The sequence below is a fragment of the Oculina patagonica genome, chromosome 2 (genome assembly GCF_052425735.1).
Source record: "Oculina patagonica isolate OP01 chromosome 2, crgOcupat, whole genome shotgun sequence".
In the NCBI taxonomy this organism is placed as follows: domain Eukaryota; kingdom Metazoa; phylum Cnidaria; class Anthozoa; order Scleractinia; family Oculinidae; genus Oculina; species Oculina patagonica.
Window position 1 is genome coordinate 5573918 of NC_135759.1, and position 23168 is coordinate 5597085.

General features: G+C 39.2%; 3 protein-coding genes and 1 non-coding gene across 6 annotated transcripts in view; 2 read left to right on the plus strand and 2 right to left on the minus strand.

Annotated features, from left to right (window-relative positions):
- The first annotated feature begins 202 nt into the window (after window positions 1-202).
- LOC144642738 (myo-inositol 2-dehydrogenase-like) lies at window positions 203-3694 on the plus strand. Of its 3 annotated transcripts, none has more exons than XM_078501788.1 (3): window positions 203-357; window positions 1415-1757; window positions 2404-3688. In XM_078501788.1, exons 2-3 carry the CDS (start codon window positions 1424-1426, stop codon window positions 3081-3083), a joined length of 1014 nt encoding a protein of 337 aa, XP_078357914.1. In that variant the 5' UTR covers window positions 203-357; window positions 1415-1423; the 3' UTR covers window positions 3084-3688. The 3 variants fall into 3 exon arrangements, with proteins under 3 accessions (XP_078357914.1, XP_078357915.1, XP_078357916.1); XM_078501789.1 differs by having other exon boundaries at window positions 208-357; window positions 1423-1757; window positions 2404-3694; XM_078501790.1 differs by having other exon boundaries at window positions 233-349; window positions 2404-3694.
- Window positions 3695-4367: 673 nt separating this feature from the next.
- On the minus strand, window positions 4368-11955 carry LOC144641740 (uncharacterized). Its single transcript, XM_078500770.1, has 5 exons — window positions 11791-11955; window positions 10935-11180; window positions 9029-9409; window positions 7236-8015; window positions 4368-5732 (listed from the first exon to the last, which is right to left on the minus strand). The coding sequence occupies exons 1-4, from the start codon at window positions 11909-11911 to the stop codon at window positions 7729-7731; spliced, it is 1035 nt and encodes a 344-aa protein (XP_078356896.1). The 5' UTR covers window positions 11912-11955; the 3' UTR covers window positions 4368-5732; window positions 7236-7728.
- Trnad-auc (transfer RNA aspartic acid (anticodon AUC)) lies at window positions 9549-9621 on the plus strand. The gene has a single exon. It is a non-coding gene; the product is annotated as a tRNA-Asp (tRNA).
- A 117-nt stretch (window positions 11956-12072) lies between the features above and the next one.
- Window positions 12073-23168, minus strand: part of LOC144642118 (uncharacterized) — a 42822-nt gene continuing 31726 nt past the window's right edge. Inside the window, exons 6-11 of the mRNA XM_078501110.1 lie at window positions 17650-17773; window positions 16685-16904; window positions 15948-16089; window positions 12746-13375; window positions 12175-12426; window positions 12073-12098 (exon numbers count right to left, since the gene is read on the minus strand). Of these exons, the coding sequence (XP_078357236.1) occupies window positions 12073-12098; window positions 12175-12426; window positions 12746-13375; window positions 15948-16089; window positions 16685-16904; window positions 17650-17773 (1394 nt within the window). The remainder of the gene's footprint in view (window positions 12099-12174; window positions 12427-12745; window positions 13376-15947; window positions 16090-16684; window positions 16905-17649; window positions 17774-23168) is intronic.

A 23168-nucleotide genomic window follows, 5' to 3' on the forward strand; every position in this document is an offset into this window, starting at 1 on the left:
ACCAATGACGTCAGGACGGAAATGACGTCATAATATCGGTATCGATATCGATATCGAGAAAAAAGGCAAATATCGTATCGATATCGTATCGTTTTGTAAAACCGGTATCGGCCCATCCTTATTCGTCGTATTCCCTCTGTATTTATTTTTATACCTACCGGTATTCTTTTGGTGGAAACCGCAGATAATGCTGGCTCAACCTGCTTTTCGCGTGACAGATCGCGTGACACATCATTGAACCTTTCGCAATACTACTTGACTTATCAAATAACAGCAGCAAGAAGCCTCTTTTACAGCCTCTTCTATTTTATTCCTACCACGAAAGACATAACAAACAACGTCCACATTGGTAAGAAAGTAAGTGAGCTTTTTATTCCATTTATCTATCGATATATAATTATGCGCTTGTCTTTCGCGATGTTTCTATTATTCACGGCCTTTTAAACCTCCAACCGGCAATATTCATAGCCGAATTCATGTTTAGATTTGCGTGTTTATGCATCCAAAAAGCGACAATCGTAGTCAAACGCAGCTAAACTTTTTCGAAGAGTTGTTGGTTTAAGTTAGAGTAGAAATGGAAATGTCTACAAACAGATTTACTCGCACGCCGGTAAGGAATATTTAACATGCAACCCTCGTGACTGCAGTGAAATGCATCCGTTCCGACCGGCTTTCTTAAATTAATTCGGCTTGAGCAGGAAACTTAGGATCAAATTGCTTGGGAAATTGAGGGTAGCGGTGCATGTACCATTTAAATATCATCAGACGTATTTGAATATTTAAAATTTCCCATTAATTTTATAAATATATCTTTCGTACACTGTATACAGCCTCTCGGAACAATTGAAAAATTCTTTGATTTCCGTAATATAATCTCATCAATGTACAAAATTGGTGACGAGATTGGTTCTTGTTATGTGAGTCAGTAAATTGGGTCAAACAATGTTCGCTAGGTAGAAGCAGAGAACATGGAATACTTAAGCGAAATTTATTAACAGTGAAGTCAATTACCATTTCAAGTCAGACGCTCAAACATACTAAATTATGCAAGCTAACGCGTGGTCCACCTTAGCGTGACACGGCGAGCGAACTGAAAAAGGATGGAAATCGGACACAGGCTAATTCCTAGCTAATTGTCCCAAAGATAATTATAATTACAGTTTCCAAGTACAAAGAAATTTGCTGATGCGTTGTATTTCTAATAACAGTTTCAATGACTAATTTCGCAACCAAACAGTTCTGATTCGCGTGACTAGTCACCATGGAATGAAATGTTTCACTGAGCACTGATGATTATGAAGAGATTAAAAATTGGTCTAATGACGCAATGGGATAGCAAGGATAATAGATTTGACATTCCACTAGTCAGTTTTACAAACGAATGTCGTGTTTTTTTATTTTTTATTTTTTTCAGTCGATTAGCATGAGTCAAGTTTCTCGTATCGGGTTTGTTGTGTTTGGCTTGGGTCGTGCTGGTCACATCCATGCCATAAATCTAATAAGAAACCCTCAAGCGAGCCTGAAATATATCGTGGACATTGACGAAGACAAAGCCAAGGAGTTCGTGACAGCAAACTTCGTGGACACCAAAGTTGTCACGCCATCGGACATGGAGACAGTGTTGCGTGATCCAAGTGTACATGCCGCAGTTATTACCACTCCGACTCATCTTCATGAGGAGATTGTGATGCGCTGCTTACAGGCAGGAAAAGCTGTGTTCTGTGAGAAACCAGTGGCTACTACTGTGGAAGCTATAGGTGAGAATTGTTTTGTAAATTCCAATCAATCATGTGAAAAGTAGTGTCTCCACCTCTAATTGTGCTATCCTCCCACGCAGTCGTTCTTAGGGGCGATCGTGTTGGAGGGGTGCCAGCCCGTGATGGTCTCGTCGGCGATGTGAATTAGCGATCGAGCGCTTATATGTACCCTTACTACTGATATATGGTTTGAAAGAAGCACCTCTCTCTTAAAACCTCACCCCCAAACGGCTTTGAAAAGAAATAAGCCCCAACCCCCCACACCTAAAAGGGCTTGAAAACAATAAGCCCACCGTAGACTTAATGGAGCTTTAATGGTATTTAACCGCGCCAGTCCCTAGCTTGAAAGACCAGTTCCCATTTATGATTCCCATATATTTCTTGTTTGTTGTAACAATTTGCTGAGTATTTTCTTTGATTCGTGAATGAATGTGAATTGATTGATTGTTTGATGATTGATTGATTGATTGATGTTTGATTGATTGATGATTGATTGATTGATTGATTGACTGACTGATTGATTGATTGATTGATTGATTGATTCGTAGATCGATTGACCCACCGACCGATCGATCGATCGATCAATCGATTGAATTGATTGATTGATTGATTGATTAAATCTGATTATTGCTTTTTTGTTTGTCAGAGCGTTGTTACAAGCTAGCCGAGAGTCATAACATTCCATTACTCTGCGCATTTAATCGACGATTCGATGCAACCATTCGCTCCGTAAATGACAGAGTCAAAAACGACGCCATTGGTAAAGTTCAGGTGATCAAGACAACAAGTCGCGACTCCCCCCTGCCAAGCATAGATTTCCTAAAGATTTCCGGGGGGATATTCCACGACTGCTGCGTGCATGATGTAGATGTGATCTGTTGGATTATGGGCGAGTCCCCTCACACGGTGTTCTGTCTTGCTCATGCCTTCCATTCAGACATAGGAGCGCTTAATGACGTAGATACAGTTGGGGTCGTTATGAAGTTTCCAAGTGGCGCCATTGGCCAAATAGATTTGTCACGCCATGCTGTGTACGGTTACGACCAACGAGTTGAAGTATTTGGGGCGAATGGTATGCTAACAAGCGATAACTGTTTAGCTCTCACCTCGACGTACTTTCATGGCAATGGAAGCACGCAAAATCCAATCAAGTTTTCGTTTCCCCAGCGATATGCCGAGGCTTATGATGTGGAAATGAATCATTTTATCGATGTGATAAAAAAGAAAGAAAATCTGCTCGTCTCCAAAGACGATGTTCTTCGATCTTTTCATGTTGTCGAAGCCATTGAGAAATCGTTTCATAGCGGAAAACCAGTTACTTTATAAAAGTACTGACTAATTTCAAATAGCCATTTTATTAACTGTATCTATCTTTTTGCCTCGTGCATCAGGGCTTTTTTGTAACTTAGTGTATAGGAAGTAATGGGAAATAAATTGGGATTTCAAAGCAGTCGTTAACCATTTATACAGCTAAGTATACTGCGATGTAACCCTCACCCCCTCCCCCTTCCGGAGGGGAAGCCCCATATGAAAGGAACGGGCATGCTTAATTGCAGGTTTTGGTCTGACTTCGGGAGTTCAGGATAGAATGCTAATATTTATAGCCGACAAGGTCTCGTCTAGGGTTGCACATCCAAAAATGAAACGCGCCTTCGTACTGTATTGGCGGTCTCCACCGATCAGGCAAGAAAATGGACTCTTTAATCTGGGGTCAGATAAAGCTTCAGCCTCGTCCAGATTGGTCCACTTTAGGGGTTAATTCAACTTTCTGACGAGCATCGCCTTCCCTAAATTCATAAGGGACTTTTTTCTCGTTTAGAAGATGGCAAACGGTATACCACGACATAGAAGTTTTTCCAGAACTTTGTGTCATGTCAGGAGCCCATCAACTGGTCATGTTAAGAACTTTTTTTCAGGCTGAAATCATCAAAACAGGAAAATTTGGCCTCGATTCTAGCCTGTCATGTTAGTTGTTTACTGCCCTCGCAAGCACTACCACTTCCTCGCTTCCCCCTCCCTCCTCCCTCCACCGTTTTAGGTTATGTTGGTTCAGCCTCATCTCTCAAACTAGACATTTTTACGTGAAAATATTTAAGGGCCGCAGCCAGGATAAAACATGTTATAAAATTTGAAAACGATCTCTGGCTTAAAAACTTAGAAATACGAGCTTTCGGCTGTTTGAACTACAAAGAGAACGTTGTACTGTCCAGGTAGAGGACAGGAATTGTTATCCGCATTGGGAGTTAGCTTGGAATGCCACGCTTTCAATGTTTTCCTTGTTCTAAAGCCGCCTTTGTCAATGACAGATGAAAAGTTTTCAAAGTCAATCGCGTGATTATTGGACCAGACGTGATTGGCAATTATTGAACCTTTTGCCGCGGTTTTAATATTTCTCAGGTGTTCTTTTCTCCTGGTGTTGAAGGCTCTGCCCGTCTCACCAATGTAACACTATGAACACTCAACACAAGGAATTTTATGGACAACGTTTGTCTTCTTTTAGCTAGGACACGAAAAAGCACAACAGACATAAAACACGACCAAAACCGAATAGTGACTACTCCAGATAAACAGATTTTAATGGACACACCTTTATTGATTTCAATTTATAAAACAAATGCTTTTACATACAAAAGAAAACTGAAACAGTTCCACACAAACGACTCTTTAGCTGAACCAACTAACTGTGATAGAAAATTGGAATTACTTATTTGCCATAAAAAACGAGATGTCTACTTATCCTAGAGTAATTTATTAGCAGCATTTTTATTTCTCCATGCAGAATTCGTCTTCAAACTAATTTACAAGTTCGAAATCGGAACATTCTAGTTTTTTCACTCTTTTTTTTTTATCTAAAGAGAGCTCTTCCCTAATCTCATGCACCTAGACTACCATAATGACTATTTGTGTGTAGTCTGAATTTGCAGCGAAAAAATTGTTCTTTGTTATTAATTTCCTTTGTTTCCTTCTTTCTGAAACTGCTTCATCACAGTAAATCTTTCATAAAGATCTCGTTATTTTCTGCTAATATAGACTTTCTTAATTTCTCTTTAAACCTTAAAGCCCGGAGCAAGCCTTTCATATCAGGCACTTTCGAGGTCAAAAACAGTCCATCACACCCAGCGCTTACCTCTAGTTTTCTTATCATACATAAATCGATGAGGAATATTCCAACTACTACTAGATAGTATCTAATCGATCTTGATCACAGGTTACTCCGCGTCGGCTTCAGCATTTTTGCCAGGTGCCCTCAGTAATTCGCATTTCAGTGTACCAATAAATAGCTTTATGCTGATTTTTCCTGGGTGAGAAGAGGCACTGTGGCAGTAAAGCTCCGGACAACGATAAAACATTGTTCTTTTTCTGCCACCGCGCCCCGTTCACCGCGTCTCCCACGCTGAATATCATAAATATAATACTGATTATAGATTCGTGAAAAATATGGAAAATTATCACACAACTAATGGATAGCAAATTTTAAGTGGCAAATATTGAAGTGACTTAGGGTCTGCAAATACAGCCGCCTCTCATTCGCTCCTGCTACTACGCACGTAGTGGCAGGAGAGAATTAGAAGCAGCTGTATTCGCAGGCTATGTATGTTTATATGGAGTAAGTTCCCCTGGTAGAAGAGTTATCTTCCATACCGAGCCACCATGGGCGAGGGAGCATATAAATACCCGTTGAAATATTTACATGGGAAATCGTAAAGTTGGCTCGGGGGCCAGGTAACCCTTCAGTGGAAGTCACTAGCTTTGAAGGGGGTGTGCAAGCTTTTTTCATGTAAACGCTTTGGTAATTTTGACTCGCTTTTTAGGTATAAGTCTGGACATACAGAGCTTGCGTTAAACCGGGACGTCAATATTTGGCTTTGTTGCAGGGGCAAGTTTTCTCATAAAAACGCTCGTTAAAAGATGGCTCGTTGGAAAGTGTAACTCCCTTACCAGGGACAACATTTTCTTCATATGAACAGGACCTTTCTTAAGGTGGCTCCATAGGGTTTTTTGGCCGCGCGAAGAATGGGTACGAAAGGGCGAGCTTGAAATGCTGGCAAATCAAAACAAACATGGCGGCTTCACGCGAGCGCGAAATTTTCGGCGAGAAAACGCGAGACTTACTTCCTACCAATGAAACAACACCCGTACTTTCCTGTGTTGAGCAGATAAAAGAGTTTACAACACCCTAAAAAGGTGTTTACAACGTCCGCGGTGCTTCTGGCCGCTTTTGTGAAGTTCGTACGATCGAAAGCAAAAGAGAAAATAAAGAATAGTCTCCGCGATTGTGAGATACTTCGAGCAGAATTTCAGAGATTCTGCTACATAAAGGATTAAGGTATGTCTCTAACTAACCTTGGGGTTAACAGATATTCGCACAAAAACCGACAACAACGGGGAACGCTCGTCTTTACACATCAACTTGTATGGTTCGAAAGTTCGCGCATGCTCAAATAGCGATCTTGGACAATTTCTATTCTGATGACGTAATTATTATTCGGGCGAAAATAGAAATTTTCCCCTTGTATTTACCAGAGTTTCCTTTGGTGAAATTCCTTAAAATTTGGCATAGATGTGATACCTTTTTAACTGCCCTTTTTGCCGTTTTTTTAAAAAAAATTGTAAGCCAGTTTTTTTGCTTAGTCAAAAAAGCACAAAATAACCAAAAACGCAAAAACGACCTGGACAACCCCTACTTTTTTTGTTTTTAAAAGTTATTTCTCATCAGATTCAATTTGTTGGGAGAATTTCAAAAATTTTCACCGAAGAAAATTAAAGAAATTTAAAATCAAAGCCATAAAAACACCAAAAAATAGGACTTTTTGAGTAGATGTAACTCAAAAACAAAGGCCGTTATTTTAAAAAAAGAATAATGCACAACATATTTTAGTCCTTGTTTTTAATATTTCGGCAGCTTTTATTAAACTAGTTTAAAAAATACACAGGCAGACCACCCTATGTGTTCGTGGTTAATAATTGTTGACATAAGGTTATGTTGAAATCAATTGCGCATATGGAAGATATATAAAGAAACATTACGCCGGCTTCGATTTACTACAAAATATAAAATTTACTCTAAATGATTCAATAAAAGTTAAGATGAAATGCTGAATGTGTCTTGTGTCGTGTTTTTTTGCCGCCCCGAGCCCTTTAAGACGTTTATTTTGCGCGATCATTTAGCGAAAAAAATAAACGTCTTAAAGGGCTCGGGGCGGCAAAAAAACACGACACAAGACACATTCAGCATTTCATCTTAACTTTTATTGAATCATTTAGAGTAAATTTTATATTTTGTAGTAAATCGAAGCCGACGTAATGTTTCTCTATGTATCTTCTATATGCGCCATTGATTTCAACATAACCTTATGTCAACAATTATTAACCACGAACACATAGGGTGGTCTGCCTGTGAAAAAAAACGCGAAAATGATATCTTGATGGGTATCACTTATGCGCGCGCCATAATATCTCGAAACCCTATGGAGCCACCTTAAAGTAGAAGTTCACTCGAAAATGGCCCTTTTTTCTTCGCGCCACCGACAAGGTAATTCCAAGATATGTTAGTCACCAAAATTCCAGCTTCCAAAGAGTATTCAAACCCTATGAAATCCTTGTCTGAAGCAGTCCGAAAATCAAGAACCGGCCGCCGCCATCTTGGAGTAAATTAGCAGCAAAGCGATGTATGGTGATGTTTCGTTTTTCGAAATGCCAGTTTTTACAGCGTCATTTCACACAAGCTAAACTCCAAGATTTAGTAAAAGTTGAGCTCACTGACGTCACGCATACATCGCCAGACTGCTAAGTTATTCCAAGATGGCGGCGGCCGGTTCTCAATATTTGGAGTACTTCAGATACGGATTTCATAGGGTTTGGATACTCTTTGGAAGCTGAAATTTTGGTTAATAACATATATTTTTGTATTACCTTTCCGTTGGAGTGAAGAATAACAAGTGCCATTCCCTCTGGCCTGGCAGTTTCGTCTCTATGGCAAACTTATCATGTCACTTTTGGGGAAGTAATAGTGGTTGTATCCCTCGTTTATCTTCATATCATCATTGTCTTGTCGTCCTGTGTCGTTGTTCAACTGGCATGTCCCGGTCAGCTCTTCGTAGTTAAATGATTTACATTGTCCAATCGCCAAGTTTGCACAATATTGCATGCACTGGAGTGTATTTCTGACAGACGTCTCAGATGCTATTACGTGACCAGAAAGTTTGCGGTTAGCATTCGAGGACGTGTACATGACGTTGTTAAGTTGGTCGGCAAATTCTGCAGGATGGAGCAAGCACACAAGGATGATGTTATGTCGATATTGCCAAGTACTTATAGTAACATCGTGATCTATATATCGGATTAAAAATTTTACTTCGTATGGGGTAATTGAGTTTGGGAGAAATACTCTCAGTTGGTTTAGTTGATGAACTAGCATCAAACTCTGAAACAGTTAAACTTTTCTCGCCAAACAGTTTTGATGGTTTAATAAGAACTCGATTGTAATATACTGTAAAATAAATGGAGTTTATGTTCATTTACTGATTAAAGGTCGGGTTTTGTCTTTCCAGGCCTGAAAAAGGGTTTCGCATTCAAACCGTATGAAGATAAAAGATACCATACTGCATTGAAAAAACGAAAGAAATCTGAAACTGTACTTGCTACTCAAAGCAAATTTCTAGTCCGTACTGCGCAGACTCGGGGTTTGTTTTCGTTTTTGTTTTGAATTCGTTGAAACGTTACACTTCGGTGACAGCATACATGAAGTTTTTTAGTCCGCCATTACAGTTCGTTTACTTCAAGAATTTCCGATGAGCTGAAACGTCGGTTTGAAATAGCGTCAAGGTTCCTCTACTCGTTATTTTTTGTTCTGCAAGGATATCTGGCGTTAATAATGAAGAAAAAGGTAAGTTTGTCGCGGAATTTTTAGTTTTGCTTGTAAACATTCCTTCGTGTTGGGCTCCGATAAACGTTGCAGCCGAGATTGCGCAGTACGGACTGGAGTTCATCTTTAATACCTCACAAAATTATGAATAAAATAAGCAATAATTAAAGATGTCGAGTACGGTTTCTATAATTTTATGTCATTGTTATAATGTTGACATAAAGTCATCATCATCATCATCTTACTTTGACAACACTGTAAATGTAAAGGAAGGGGGTTAAAGATAGACGCAACCAATTTGACATCCTAAAGAAATCGCGCGGAAAGCTATGTTAATTAATTTACGGATGGCTTGCTCAGCGGTTGTCGGTTTCGTTTCTAATCTAACATTGCTATTTTTACCTACCTAGTGTATTTGTTGTGAAGCAGTATTGCCCTGGTATTATAGGGTGAATTTCCTTCAACTTGTAAACAAAGAAGTCGGTGCATTTCTTGATTTGCAATGGCAATGAATAATAGCAACAGTCTTTACGAAAGTTGAAGCAAGCTTGGCGGTGAACGATCCCAGCCTCACCCGACGGAATTGGACCGTTCAACCAGCCAGGAGCCTGGATACCACAGCTTTCTTGCAGTACACAAGAACTGGGCATAGCGGATCCTTTATCTGCCCTGAACCATTTTCCTTCGTAAAACGCACGACGGTAATTCACGGGCAGTACACTCCAGCGCTTCCATATGTTGTCAGATTTGTAATCACCTTTGAATGTGGTGCAAAGGAAACTTGGATCTGAAATAAAATTTAGAACAAAACACTTTTTTCAATAAACTTCCCAAGTTACCTTAAAGACTCCATCTCGACCTTTGTGTTAGTTTGTAATATTTGAATAACGGTGTGCTATGGCGCGTTGGTTGCAGTGCATAAAGCCGCCTGGTTAGCTCAGTTGGTAGAGCGCCGGACTATCGTGTGGGAGGTCGTGGGTTCGAACCCCAGACCGGACCAATACTCAGGGTCTTAAAATAACTGAGGAGAAAGTGCTGCCTTTGTAATTACATCTGCAAATGGTAAGACATTCTAGTCTTCTCGGAAAGGACGATAAACCGTAGGTCCCGTCTCCTGTATCTTCAGTCTTATAACAGGGGACGTTAAAGAACCCACACACTATTCGCAAAGAGTAGGGCACGAAGTTCCCGGTGTTGTGGTCTGGCCTTTGTGTAGTACATTACAGTATGTGTATAGCGCATTTGAACATTACATATGAAAAATGCGCTATATAAATTGATTATCATTAAATTGATTATCATTATACATTTCCAGTGCACAAGTTGAACAATTTTCAAGATCTTTTCTCATCAACTGTCTACTAAGCAGAGCAGGGAATATATTAAATGTTGTTCATTCATTCTTAAGATTAAGTACCTCATTTATCGTACTGTCAAGAAATTATAAGCTAATTCATCGAATTGTGGTGACAAAGAAAGAGCTCAATCTCTATGGAATTACGCATAACAACAGATGTTTTTATTGTGGTGAACCTGACTCAGCTCTCCATACATTTCAAGAATGTAGTGAAGTAATATCTTTTCACAACAAAGTATTACTGTGGTTCAATGGGATGCATAACACCTCTATTTCTCCTACAAGCCATGAATTTCTCTTTGGCGTACCACACTCTAAGGACAACACCCTATACTAAGGAAATTTAACTTCTGCCTCCTGTTTGCAAATTACTACCTCCATTTTCAGAAAATTAATGAGAGAATTCTTAACTGGGCTGAATTTAAAACAAAACTTGACTATAAACTAAGATGTGAAAATTACCTTAATCTTTTTTTTAGTAAAATAAGTTCTTCTTCCTCTATTTATACGTCCATTAGGGTAAATAGGGAGAGCTAAATAGTGATTATAATAAGCAATGTGATGTAGTATGTCTCGTAACAAATGTAACTTATTGTTCATTAGATAATGTAACCGGCATGTGAGTAATCTATGTAGTGTAAGTAGTGTGAAGAATGTAAGCAATTCTAATGCAGTGAAATGTAAAAATGTAAGTAATTGTAAGTTAAGTCATGTAGGTAACCTAAGTATTTGTTCTGTAAGTAGGCTTTATATATATATATATTTTTTTTTTCTGTGTGAAGAATGTAAGCAATTCTAATGCAGTGAAATGTAAAAATGTAAGTAATTGTAAGTTAAGTCATGTAGGTAACCCAAGTATTTGTTCTGTAAGTAGGCTTTATATATTTTTTTTTTCTGTGTGTTGCAAAAAAAAAAAAAAAAAAAAGAAATTAAAAGCTTCTTTCAAGATACTGACCTTCTACTTTCAGTGTGACATCGTACGACGCTTGAATCTGTCCTGCACTGTTTATGACGTCACAGGTGTAAATTCCTTTATCAGACTGCTGAGCAGTACTGATGTGCAGGCTCGTACCATGACCAGCGATCTTCGTCTGCAGTACAGCGTCATCTTTACTCCACCGTACTGTTTTTCCTTCCAAAGCATCGCATCTCAGTTCCACCGCTTCACCGACATGAATAGTTTGATTGGAAATTGAACGCCCTGCGAGAAGTTGTAAGAGTAAACATTGAAGTGCAATAAGGTTATCGTATACCCTTAAAAAGTAAGACCGTTTTCCTTAAATATAAGGTTTCTACGACGATCTGTCATATAAAAAAAGCTATGGAAAGTAAATAATAACGGAGAAGTAATGGGAGGAAGGAAGGAAGGAAGGAAGGAATGAGGAAGGAAGGAAGGAAGGAAGGAAGGAAGGAAGGAAGGAAGGAAGGAAGGAAGGAAGGAAGGAAGGAAGGAAGGAAGGAAGGAAGGAAGGAAGGAAGGAAGGAAGGAAGGAAGGAAGGAAGGAAGGAAGGAAGGAAGGAAGGAAGGAAGGAAGGAAGAAGGGAGGAAGGGGGTAGGCAGCAAGGGAGGAAAAAAGCAGGCAGGTTGGCAGGGATCGATCCGAAGGGAGAAGAGGAGGAAAAGACGGAAGTAGCGAGGAAGGAAAGGAAGAGGAAGGGAGGGAGGTAGGGAAACAGGCAGGGAGAGAGCAAATGTCACAGGTATTACTGACTTTCTCAATTAAAAACAATATTGATAAAAACAGACTAACGGAATGAATGTTCGTGATTTAAAGAGACAAAGTGGAAAAGATACTGAAGAAATGTCTTACCCGCTGTTAAACACGATTGTTTCGCATCCTCAATCTCGAGTTCTGTTAAAACTCTGTCATAAAGCTGGACGCATGAAATTCTGCCCTTGAACGTATAATTACTTGCTGGTCTGGCACCCATGAAGACACTTTGTTGGGTTGCCAGCTCGGCAGGCCACGCAACAACTTTTTTCCTGTGAAAACTTCCATTTATCCAATGTATGAGTTCACGGTCGACGTAGTTGTAAGACGAGCCAACAAAGTGCCATGTTTTAGGTTTAATGCCGATAGAAAGACCTTCCATCATAGTAAAGTTTGAGCTATATAACCTAGCGTTGAAATAATCGTGATTAAAGAGTACAAATCGAAGGCCATATCCCGGATCCGCATAAAAAAAGATCGGACCATTATAAGTTTGTTCATAGTAAATCCAAGCAAGAAACGTCATTGAGTACCTAGTGTCCAAACCTCCGTTATTAGGGAACTTGATGAAGCTGGTTAAGTTTCCCGAGAACTGGTACGAGCCCCCTACACTTCCGTCAGGGCCTGGCGCTAGTTCGACCCCAGAAGCTTGTCCTGGGGGATTTGCACTGTGACTAATATCTGTTGTCTCGTATTGTCCGTTCAGAGGAAAAAACGCCACTGGACTCAATGGGACTGAAACAGTGAAAGCAAAAGTTAGTTTTATGAACGTCTATGTGCAATTATTGAATAACTACGACAGAGCTGCTTATTTTAAATAACACTAGATCTAGAGCCGAACCTAGAGTAATATCGTGGCCACACGACCCTCTCACTCTGTATTATTGTTAAGTTCGTTACAATCCCAGTGCGTCAGTGGTTAGCTCTATTCTTTCTACTATGTGGTGCCAGTCTATCGCCTGTTAATTACACACCAGGGCCGGGTTATTCGAAAGCCGATTAACACTATCCCAGGATGAAAAGATGACTGAGGGCTCAATAACTTCAAACGAACCTTTTCGAGAACAGAGTCCTCTGACAGCGTGCACTTCTCTTTCCGTCAAGGCTGTGCCATACACTTGCATACAAGATATTCTTCCCTTTAAACTTCTGTTATCTGCAGTTATGAATCCCATTCTGACAGCACTTGAGGTGTCTAGTTCATGAGTACCAATATTCTGCACATCGTACACTTTTCCTTCGGCCCAGAGTTTTTGGACCCCTGAGTCATAATCGTAGGACGCACCAACAAAATTCCACGCATCAACTTTTACATGGCTCCCGTGCAAGGCATTGGGACTGTTTCCAGATCTTGCAGCAAATCTGATATACAATTGACTTGCACCAACCCAGAAATGAACGGCATAGAGGTCAGTTCCGAAATTAAAGATCGGGCCATCAGTATTTTCAAAAAACACCCAAGCCAGAAGAGTCAAGGAGTACCTAGTGTCCAATCCCCCATTGTTTGGAAACTCAATGTAGCTATTCGAGCTTCCGGAGAACTGGTACGAGCCATTTGGTTGTCCAAAGGGGCCTGGAGCAAGTTGTACGTTACAGGGGACGCCTGGTGGATTTTCGTTGGAACTCAGGTCTCGTGTGCCAAACTCGCCGTTTAGAGGATACACGGCAGTTGGAACTGGAGGGTCTAGGATGAAAAAGAATATCAACTTTCACATTTAAAAAATGAACGAGACATCGTTTAAGTTTTGGAATAATTTTACGAGTAGAAAAGCATGTCTTAGGACCAGTCAGCTCTAGTAGTTTGCAAAGTATTTATCGTTGGTAGAAATGAAAGCCTGTTACAACACGAACAACTTCATGTTAGGCTCGCGTTTTAACTTAATAGCTAGCTCAAAATTCATTGATGATTTTTTCGACGTTTTTGCTTGTTTACAAGCTAAAAACGTAGAATAGGGGTTATGTGGTCAAAATTTGGAACCACATATTTGTAAACTCTCAAGGGACTTTTTTAATTTCTCAAGGGACTGTTTTAATTTCTCAAGGGATTACTTTCCGCTGTGGGTGATCTCGTGGAAAAAACGTGACTTGTCACATTTACAAACGTTATATAACAATTTTAAAAGTGACATGTCAGCTTTCTTATCTCAACGCACGTGTGTCTGAAAGACGATCTATAAAAAGCGTCGCAAAAACAATGGATTGCGTAACTAAAACACGAATAAATAATCACTAGCACTTACATCGTTTAAAAATTACAAACGTCAAAAATAAACCATACCAAAAAACTTGCTCTTTTCAAAGATATTATTGAAGTCAAAACAAATGGCTTCTTTTAGCTTAGGAGCGGTTAAATATTTGGCCAAATTTGGTCGCTACATGCAAGCGCAATTCTATTTCGTCATCAGCCTAGGTCGTTAGGGACGAGATTTCGCGTTGATAGCAATGTTGCATGAATCGGCTTTACAACATGCGATCGTATCTACACAGTTCGAGTGGAATTTCAGTCGAAGACAGCAAAATTCTTTCGTATTTCATCTTCAAATATAATTCAAAAGCATTCACTGTATATATGGCTTTTGTTTAATCCTGGGTCTTGATATCCGACCCTCGCAGAGCCTAGCAAAACGCAGCTTGAGTGTAACGATTTGTTTACGCCGCTATTATATGCGCAATGTTTTCCCCGAAAGTAGTCGGAAATATCCGTATTTTTTTTCGTTCTTTGTCGTGGAGCAATCGTAACGATACGGCCTTGAACACATTGAACAGCGGTTTACCTATAACAATATAATTCAAATATGGCGTCGCAAAAACAAAGCGTCGAACGCATATTTTGCTGTTTCATTTGCTAATTTCGCTGCCGTAATCGACTGCCTCGAAAGGTCCTTGCAATTTTAAAGTATAGAATTGTCAGATCTCGGTGAAATTTGCACTGTTTATTTGTGTAATGTTAAGGAATATGTGTATAAATACCCGGCGCGGACGAGCCATTTTTGACAAAATTATATGGCTGCATTTCCTCCGCGAAGATAGGAAATTGTTAAACTAAACTACAAAGAAACTGTAATGATAAGTTCGAAGAACAATGCACAGGATAAACCTTCGACTCATACTTCATGCAAAAACGTCGATATCTCGAAGAGACTTTGATTTTTCTTAAAGGGATTTTAACAGAACATACCCAAATTTATATTAGTGTCGTACTTATCCTAAAATTTATGGTCCATTTCTTATTACGATTGCTATTTTAAAGCAAAGCTGTTTAAAAGCACGAGGTCGAGTGTTCAGGTGAACATGGTGGAACACTTTGTCGAGTATCGAGTCGAGTCGAGATGAACACATGTAAACGCTGAGTTATTAAATTCAATTTATTGCGAAACACAAGTCTAACGATTATCACACCTTCTTTATAACTAAACTAAAACTGTTTAAAAGCGCGTTTGGCTGCGGCTGGCTCGGATGGAAATGGATTGCCATTTGGAAACGTTAGCCAACGTTTTCAAGTTGTTTCTGCATGCGCGCCTTCAAAAAACGATGTTTATAGCCGAAGTTTCATTTCTATCCCCCAAAACAGGTTATATCTTCCGTTTCATGTTCAACGTTAATGTTTTCAAGGGTAAAGTTGCCTACCACTTATTTCAGAACAGTTTAGACCAAAAAACTGCGAAATCCCCGTGACATAGTCCCCTTAACCTTTATCATAGAAAGATTTTGTATCTTTACATTGCACCTGAGTTGAATTATAATATTGTCATAGACTATTGTTTATTATAACTTTTTTCTTTCGCCGTTAGTATCAACCATAGGCAAGACAAACGTCCATAAAGGTCTGTATTTTTGGCCTCACAAAAGTATGTGTATAATTATCTTTGTTGTGATAGTTGTGGGTTTGTCACGCATGTTGGCCTAATGGTTAGCTCGCTGGACCTCGAATCAAGCGGTCCGAGTTCGAGCCCTGGCCGGGGTCATTGCGTTGTGTTCTTGGGAAAGACACACTTTACTCTCACAGTGCCTCCTCTAACCAGATGTTTAAATGGGTACCAGCAAAATAATACTGGGAGTAACCCTGTGATGGACTAGCATCCCATTCAGGGAGGAGTAGAAATACTTTTAGTCGCTAAATGCTCTGGACATGTGGCTCGACGCAGACTTTTTTCCGTAACGACACGCACGTGTTTTGACCAATGATACCACACAGACATCCTCACTTAATATTTGTTTATTATCAATATTATAAGATGTCAGCTGTACTGCTTTACCTGGAATGCAGCCATAGAAGTCCACCCTCATTGCAATGCGACCATACCACGTGACAGGAAGAACACGAACGTACTGAGCAATGATTGGTGGGTTAAGCACGTGACTTACCACGGTACTTTGATCAGAGTTGCCATTGAACACCTGTTGGGTAATAAATGAAATATTAATATAAATAGATTTAGCCAAGCCTAAAAGCGCAGCTCCCCGGTTGTTTACTTTGTCCTTTTTGTAAATCCTAATTTACTGATCGTTAACAGACAAGAATATAGCAATTGAGCCCGCGATCCAATGCCTACCATTACATGGACAGTGATAAACTTCAAGAAACATTATATATCTGAGCCCGCGATATGGACATGTGATACTGGTCAGCGGATACTTTGTCTTGACAGCTGTCAATTGACCAGAATATGAATATCCAATATTAAAGATGTAAGCTCTCGTTAACCTTACCAACCTTTTTCTGGAGTATGGCCGCCATGTTGTGGCGACATCGCTAGGCGCACGCGCCTGAAAACCATGCCGCTAGCCATGATGACCATGAAAAACCAAAAGCATGGTTCTGTTAATTTTCTACGGGTATGGGGCTCTGCTCTGCGGCCCTTCGGGCCGCTGGGAGCTCCGCTAAAAATGTTCGAGGATTTCGCGCGCTTCATGATTGGTTCATTTGAGTCACTGCACAAACGTGTTTGGAAGAGCAATGGGTTTTATAGTGTATTTATAAAATACTACTCACCGTCGCGTCTTTATTTGTTTGATACTGTTCAAACACTAAGCCGTCAGAGCTGTAGTTCAGCGTGTAGCTTTTCACCCAATAATTAACATTATGTCTGCCTTGTGTCGCCACACGTCTAATCTCAACTCGTTGACCAAATTTTACTTGTAGCCACTGTTTCTGATCATTAAGCTTTGAAAGCCAACCTCCATAGCTGGAAGAAGTATAGTGCAAGAACAATCTGCAAGAGATGTTCACAAGAACGGCAAGGTATAGCAAAGCAATTTTGCAAAGACTGATTAAAACAAATTTATTTCATATTACGTCACCGGTACTAATCAGTTCAGCCACAAATCGTACAGAAATTAAATAATGACTCCACTATGAACAAGCTGGTGGCAAGCACTGGAAAAGTAGACTAAAATTGGTGTTCGTATCTGCACTGATTTCTGGTATCATGATTCGTTTGACCACGTGCATTCTAACCGCCTGATGTTCATCATGTTTACAATGATCTGAATACAAATTCAGTGGGTGGTAGGGCTGTGTACGATCACGCAGCACTGGCATTTTTACTGATGTTTGAGGTCAGCAATTGATCGAGGTGTCAGCATTACGTTCAATTTTTTTTGAAAACTTCTATTAGTGGAATTAATTGTGGCAAGATTCGTGGAACCTTTCTCAGTGGCTATAAAAAGCTAAAAACAGTATTCAATCCAGGATGTAGTGATATATTTATGAGTGCTTATAAAAAGATGTATTGCGATGAAAAAAGTAACACAAACCAAGTTTACTTAGACAGAAGAACCTTTAATTCTAAATTCTACTGACAAAATCTATTAGATTATTCCTCAATAGGTTGACTTAGTGACGTCATTATGGTTTTGGTACGTTTTAGCTGCTTATTTTCAATAGAACGTTCAAGAGAAAATCACTTTCAAGAAGTCATATTATATAATTGTTATGTAGCACGCTACGTTCCAAACCTGGAAAACTTTGGCAAAGAATAAATGTTATAAAATGATGAGGCCGTGATGTCAGAGTCTGGTATCTTTCCAGTTTCCATTCCAAGACTTTCCATGCAAACGGGGCCTGGGACCGGAGTGAAACCTGTTCGCAGTCACAAGATAAAAATTATAGAGTAGAATTATAAAACAAAATGTATTTTTAAATACAACGTATGAGGTGGGTGTGTTGGTAAGTCGGTTGGTTGATTGGTTGGTTGCTAGGTTGGTTGCTAGGTTGGTTTCTGTAGGTTGGATGGTTGGTTGGTTGGTTGGTCGGTTTATTATTATAAAACAAAATTTATTTTTAAATACAATGTTTGAGGTGGGTGTGTTGGTATCTCGGTTGGTTGGTTGGTTGGTTGGTTGGTTGGTTGCTAGGTTGGTTACCAGGTTGGTTTCTGTAGGTTGGTTGTCAGGTTGGTTGGTTGGTTGCTGTAGGTTGGTTGGTTGCTTGGTTGGTTGCTAGGTTGGTTGGTTGGTTGGTTGGTTGGTTAAATAGATGGATGGACGAATGCATGGACGAACGGGTGAATAGATTGCTTTTTCGATTCAGCAACTAGACCAACTAGGCTGAGGCCTGCGTAAGCTTCAAACAAACAATCGTAATAAATCAAAATATTTAAGCAATAAACCGTACTTCTAGGGTTTTACTGGCGTAATAAAGCCATGCGAGATGTCGGGAAAACACGAGAAAAGCTAGTAGATCACGAGCCGTTAGGCGAGTGATTTACAAACTTTTCTAGCAAATCGTACAATTTTGCTTTTTAAAAACTGAAGAAATAAAGAAATATGTCAAAATGACAATTTTTGACCAGATCTGCATGTAATTTTGACGTTGCCATTGCGATGTCAAAAATCGTTGACATATATTTGACATTACAAAATTTCCACAAGGTGTGAATGAAAGTTTCAAAATCCTAGAATAAATCGCCTTATCAAAATTACGAAAAAACCTCAAAGCGGTAGGGGTGGTACGACCGAGGGTTGCAAACGGTTCAACGAACTGTACACGTTTTTGAAGAGAGAGGATGAAGAAACAGATTTGTATTGCTTAAACGCTGGCTTACCTTCCTTGCAGCCGTAAAGCTCAAGTCTCATGCAGATGCGCGTATTCTTTGTAAGAGGAAAAATTCTTACAAAGCGAGCGTAGATAGCTGATGTAAAGGTGTTGGAAACTGGCGTGTTTTTGTCAGTATTCCCCACAAATTCCTACAGGTTATAAATATTAAAAAGTATAATTTACGGATTTTTGAATAAATACTCTTTATTTTATTTTTCGGCCGGTCGGTTCGACCATAGGGAAGTCGGTGCCCTTGCTCTCGAATACGGTCTGTTGCCTTCAGAGTTGAACTCACTACTGTATAGCGAATAGCTATTCTGTACGTGTTTAATATAACTTCTTTTTTGCATTGTTAGGGGATTAGATTTAGATAGTATATAGGCATTCCTATATTAAGTGTCACCTTCTCTAAACAAATTTTGATATGATCATGATTTGATTTGATTTAATGGATAAGCCCTTTAGAGCTAGCTATTTATAATTGCGTTCGTCTAAAGTTAAGTTGTTAAGTTTTTATTACTTGCTAAAGCAGATAAATTAAATAACAGAAATCGCTTAACAAAAAAGATATTTCATTTGAATACAATGCATTTGAAAACAATGTGATGTAAAGGAAGTGTGTGGCAATCCAGTAGGGTGAACATATGATTTTTATGGGTAAAACAATCAAACCTTTAACTTATTTCCAAGTGGCAATACCTGATCAATTGGCTCACAGAAACCATCCAGTTTTTGACCATAACAGATCTTGTACGTCTTCACCCAGTAACCATAATCTTGTCTTCCTTGCGTGGCAATTCTTGTAACCTTGGTAATTCTTCTTAAGTTAATCTAGAAGTACAATGGTGAGTGATTAATTCGCAGCATCGTAGCATTACCGTTACATATGAGGGTGATCTAGAATATGCCAAACGCAACTAAAATTTCTCGTCTTAGTCGTCTTCGTCTTCGTCGTCGTCCTTGTCTTCGTCTCCGCCATCTTCTTCGTTTTCGTCTTCGTCTTCGTCTCCGAACACGACTTCGTCATCGTCATTGTCTTTGTCATCGTCATCGTCATCGTCTCCGTCACCGTCACCGTCACCGTCACCGTCATCGTCTTTGTCTCCGATTTTTATCTTCGTCTTTGTATTCGTCTCCGTCTCCATATCAGTCATCTTCCTCGTATTCGTCATCGTCATCGTCATCGTCATCGTCTTAGTCTACGTCTTTGTCTTTGTCATCGTCAACGTCAACGTCTTCTTCATCGTCATCGCCCCCCTCAACGTCACCGCCAACGTCATCTTCTTCGTTTTCGTTTTCATCTTCGTCATCGTCATCTTTTTCGTCTTCGTCTTCTTCTTCGTCTTCGTCATCGTCAACGTCGTCTTCTTCGTCTTCGTCTTCGTCTTCGTCTTCGTCTTCGTCTTCGTCTTCGTCTTCGTCTTCGTTATCGTCTTCGTCTTCGTCTTCGTTATCGTCTTCGTCTTCGTCTTCGTCTTCGTCATTGTCTTCGTATTCGTCATCGTCTTCATCTTCGTCCTCATCTTCGTCCTCGTTTTTGTCGTCATACTGGTCGCCTTTGTTGTCATCGTTATAAGTCAAGGTTTCGGTAGCAGTTGTTTATAAAAAGAGCCAGTCGTTGAAAAAGTTGGTATAATTGTAAATAATACATTCAATAGAGGATTGTAAATAATACATTCAATAGAGTTGAGATCGATTCTTTAGTAAGTAGATTGTTAGCCGAATATGCTAAGCAATGTTTGATTTATTCTTGTTATCACCATTTCTCGCCGCTCGTTTGGACGTGTAAAAATCGGTCTAATGTTTAAATTAAAGCAGCCATTCTTATGTAGCTGATAATCGGAAGATTTGATCATATACCGGCACTGCTCCTTTTTGCTCGTTGTCGGTAAACCGGTTAGTCGCTGTCTTTTCCGTTCGTCACTAAATGTCAGGGCTGTCAAATCAACGCCATAATGTTAAGCACTGTACACGGCACTGTTGCAACACTTGGATATCACCTTTCCGCTCGTTTAGTTTTATTTAGTGGTTCGGTCAGTGTTTCTGCTGATAAAAGTCCTGGTTGTAGTTGATTTAGCGCGATTGAGGTATTTTATATTCGTCGCCTTTGTGTTGCCATCCCCTTTATACGTCTTTGTACAGTAGGCAATGTTTGGTCAACGCTAACCGTTATCAAAGCGATACAATTTATTTGATCAGTTCAGTGCAAGGGAGGTTCCCAATGTCTTACAACAATAAATAACAATACTTAAGGTGGCTCTCAATAGTTTAGTCAGAACTAAATATGCCCGTCTTTGGTATTCTATCACAGCTATATCAATAACGTTAAGGAAAATCTTTTTACACAAACAATTGAGGTCATGGTGACGTCAATATCTGTTTCCATGGCAACGCCATATGAGGTTAAAGATACCCTATTTTGAACCTTTCGAGGCTGAAAACTCAAAAACTACTCGGTGAAAGTTTTTCGTTTTCACATATTTTTATCCAACTGACAAAATAAACATTTTTGCCAAATTTTAAAGAAATCTGTCAAAGGGATTCGGAGCTACGTTATTTTTGCAAAAATTTAAGGTGGCTTTGAAAATTTCTGACAGAATTTTTTAAAAAGTTGTCAGATCGTTTCTTTTGTTCTTTAAACAAAATTATTTGAAAAACAAAAACTTTTACAGTCTAGTTTTAGAGTAATTGCCCTTAAACGGTCAAAAATATGGTATCTTTGACCACTTTTGTAGTTGCCATGGCAACGAATTTTGACGTCACAGTGACTACAAATTGTTTATTAGTAAAACCTTTACAAGGATGTTCTGAAAGTTAAACCTCAACATTACAGGTGTAGCAGCAATAGAATGCCAAAGACGGGAATATCTAAACTATTACGAGCCACCTTTTAAACATTTATACCTGTATCCATTCTCCTGGTATGTTAAGTTTTGGACACCAGGCTCCTTGGTAACCACCGGTCTCTACAGTATTCAGTCTGACGCGGTTTGCACCATGATATATGTTGTACTCAGAAGAAGCTGTTATGTCTGAGTCTGGAATGGATTTATCTTCTACACCCAGAGGTGAATTGCATTGTCCTTGAAAGAGAACGACACGGCAAACAAGCCGTTAAATAGAAATGTTTTTCTCTTATATTTGAACATAGTAGAGCTGACTTAAAATATATATAAGACTTTAAAACTTCCACCTCCAGTAAATTTCGTGAAACGACAACGATTGGTCGAGCCTACTCAATTGAATGAAAAGACCCAGTCTAGAATGACGTTCCGCGAATAGAGAAGCTGTTACACTTTGACTTTTTCGTAACTTCCTGCGAATTACTTTCACGTAAACTTTGCGGAGTGTCTCTCACTGCTTTGCCAAAGCGAATTATTTACAAAGTAAAGAGTTGAAGAATGCCAAGAATTAATGCACAGCGATTTAGTTTACTCTGTTGTCTTTCATTTTCACAAGTCGGTTTTAATTTGGTCATGGCTTATTTTACCAGTTTCACGCCAAATACCTTAAACCTCGAAAGAACGTATATACTGCCTATCAGTACGATTGACTTTCGCAATGTCAAAACTTCCAGAAATTGAAACTTGCCTTTTTTCCAAGGTTAAAATTGATTTTATAATCGACGTTTCAGCAAGTACAGCAGGCCTTCTTTAGGGAGATAAAGAAACTAAAAGTCAATATCGCGTACTGATGTTTTTTCTTCAGAAAAATCCCGAGAAACAAAGAGCAACTTTAAATTTTAAAGATGAGAGAGGTAAAAGAGACAACTATTTCCCCGAAAATATTTAATTTTTAAAGACATTCGTAATTTCGAAATAATTAACAATTATTCAATGAGCCCGCTTTGGATACGAGGGGGTAATAGCAACGAGGAAAGCGCCGAGTTAACTTTAACCACTCGTATCCAACAACGGCGAATGGAATAATTGTTTTATTAATGTATTACGGAAGGAAAATTGGCGTTTTCGTTCCAAGTGAAATTGTGTGAAAACAATCAATGGTAACCCTAATAGAGTATATATTTTCTGAAAGCTTTTTGAATAAAGATTGTAATTTTGGATTTTGTTTTGATCAAATAGTCCATAATAAGCAACGTCAGCATTTTGTTTGCAATAATGATGTTGCGCAACATAAGGTTTATTTGAAAACACATTTACGTCAGAGCCCAAAATATTATGTGGAATTTGTTTTACATATATTGGTCTAAAAAAACGTTGTCTCAGATTTTTCTTTTCTTGCTCCATTATTTTTTTACGAATTTTTAATCCTAAAAAAAGCCCTTAAAACGTTCAGTCGCTCTTGTTGTACATTTTAAGTGTTTTTAATTAAACGTTTCGGGTCAATCCTTTTGTTGTGCGTAGTTCAGTCAACTATGGCATTTTATTTGGTATTCAGTTGTGTGGTTTTAGGAAAGGCACTGCCGATTATTTCTTGT

Excerpts from the sequence above, each read along its gene's own strand:
- LOC144641740 (XM_078500770.1), bottom strand. The coding sequence starts at position 11,911 with ATGGGTGCCAGACCAGCAAGTAATTATACGTTCAAGGGCAGAATTTCA. Across the intron at positions 11,181-11,790 it reads ACAATCGTGTTTAACAGCGG|GGCGTTCAATTTCCAATCAA; the intron begins GTAAGACATTTC and ends AACTTCTCGCAG. Across the intron at positions 9,410-10,934 it reads TGTCACACTGAAAGTAGAAG|ATCCAAGTTTCCTTTGCACC; the intron begins GTCAGTATCTTG and ends ATTTTATTTCAG.
- LOC144642738 (XM_078501788.1), top strand. The coding sequence starts at position 1,424 with ATGAGTCAAGTTTCTCGTATCGGGTTTGTTGTGTTTGGCTTGGGTCGT. Across the intron at positions 1,758-2,403 it reads TACTACTGTGGAAGCTATAG|AGCGTTGTTACAAGCTAGCC; the intron begins GTGAGAATTGTT and ends TTTGTTTGTCAG.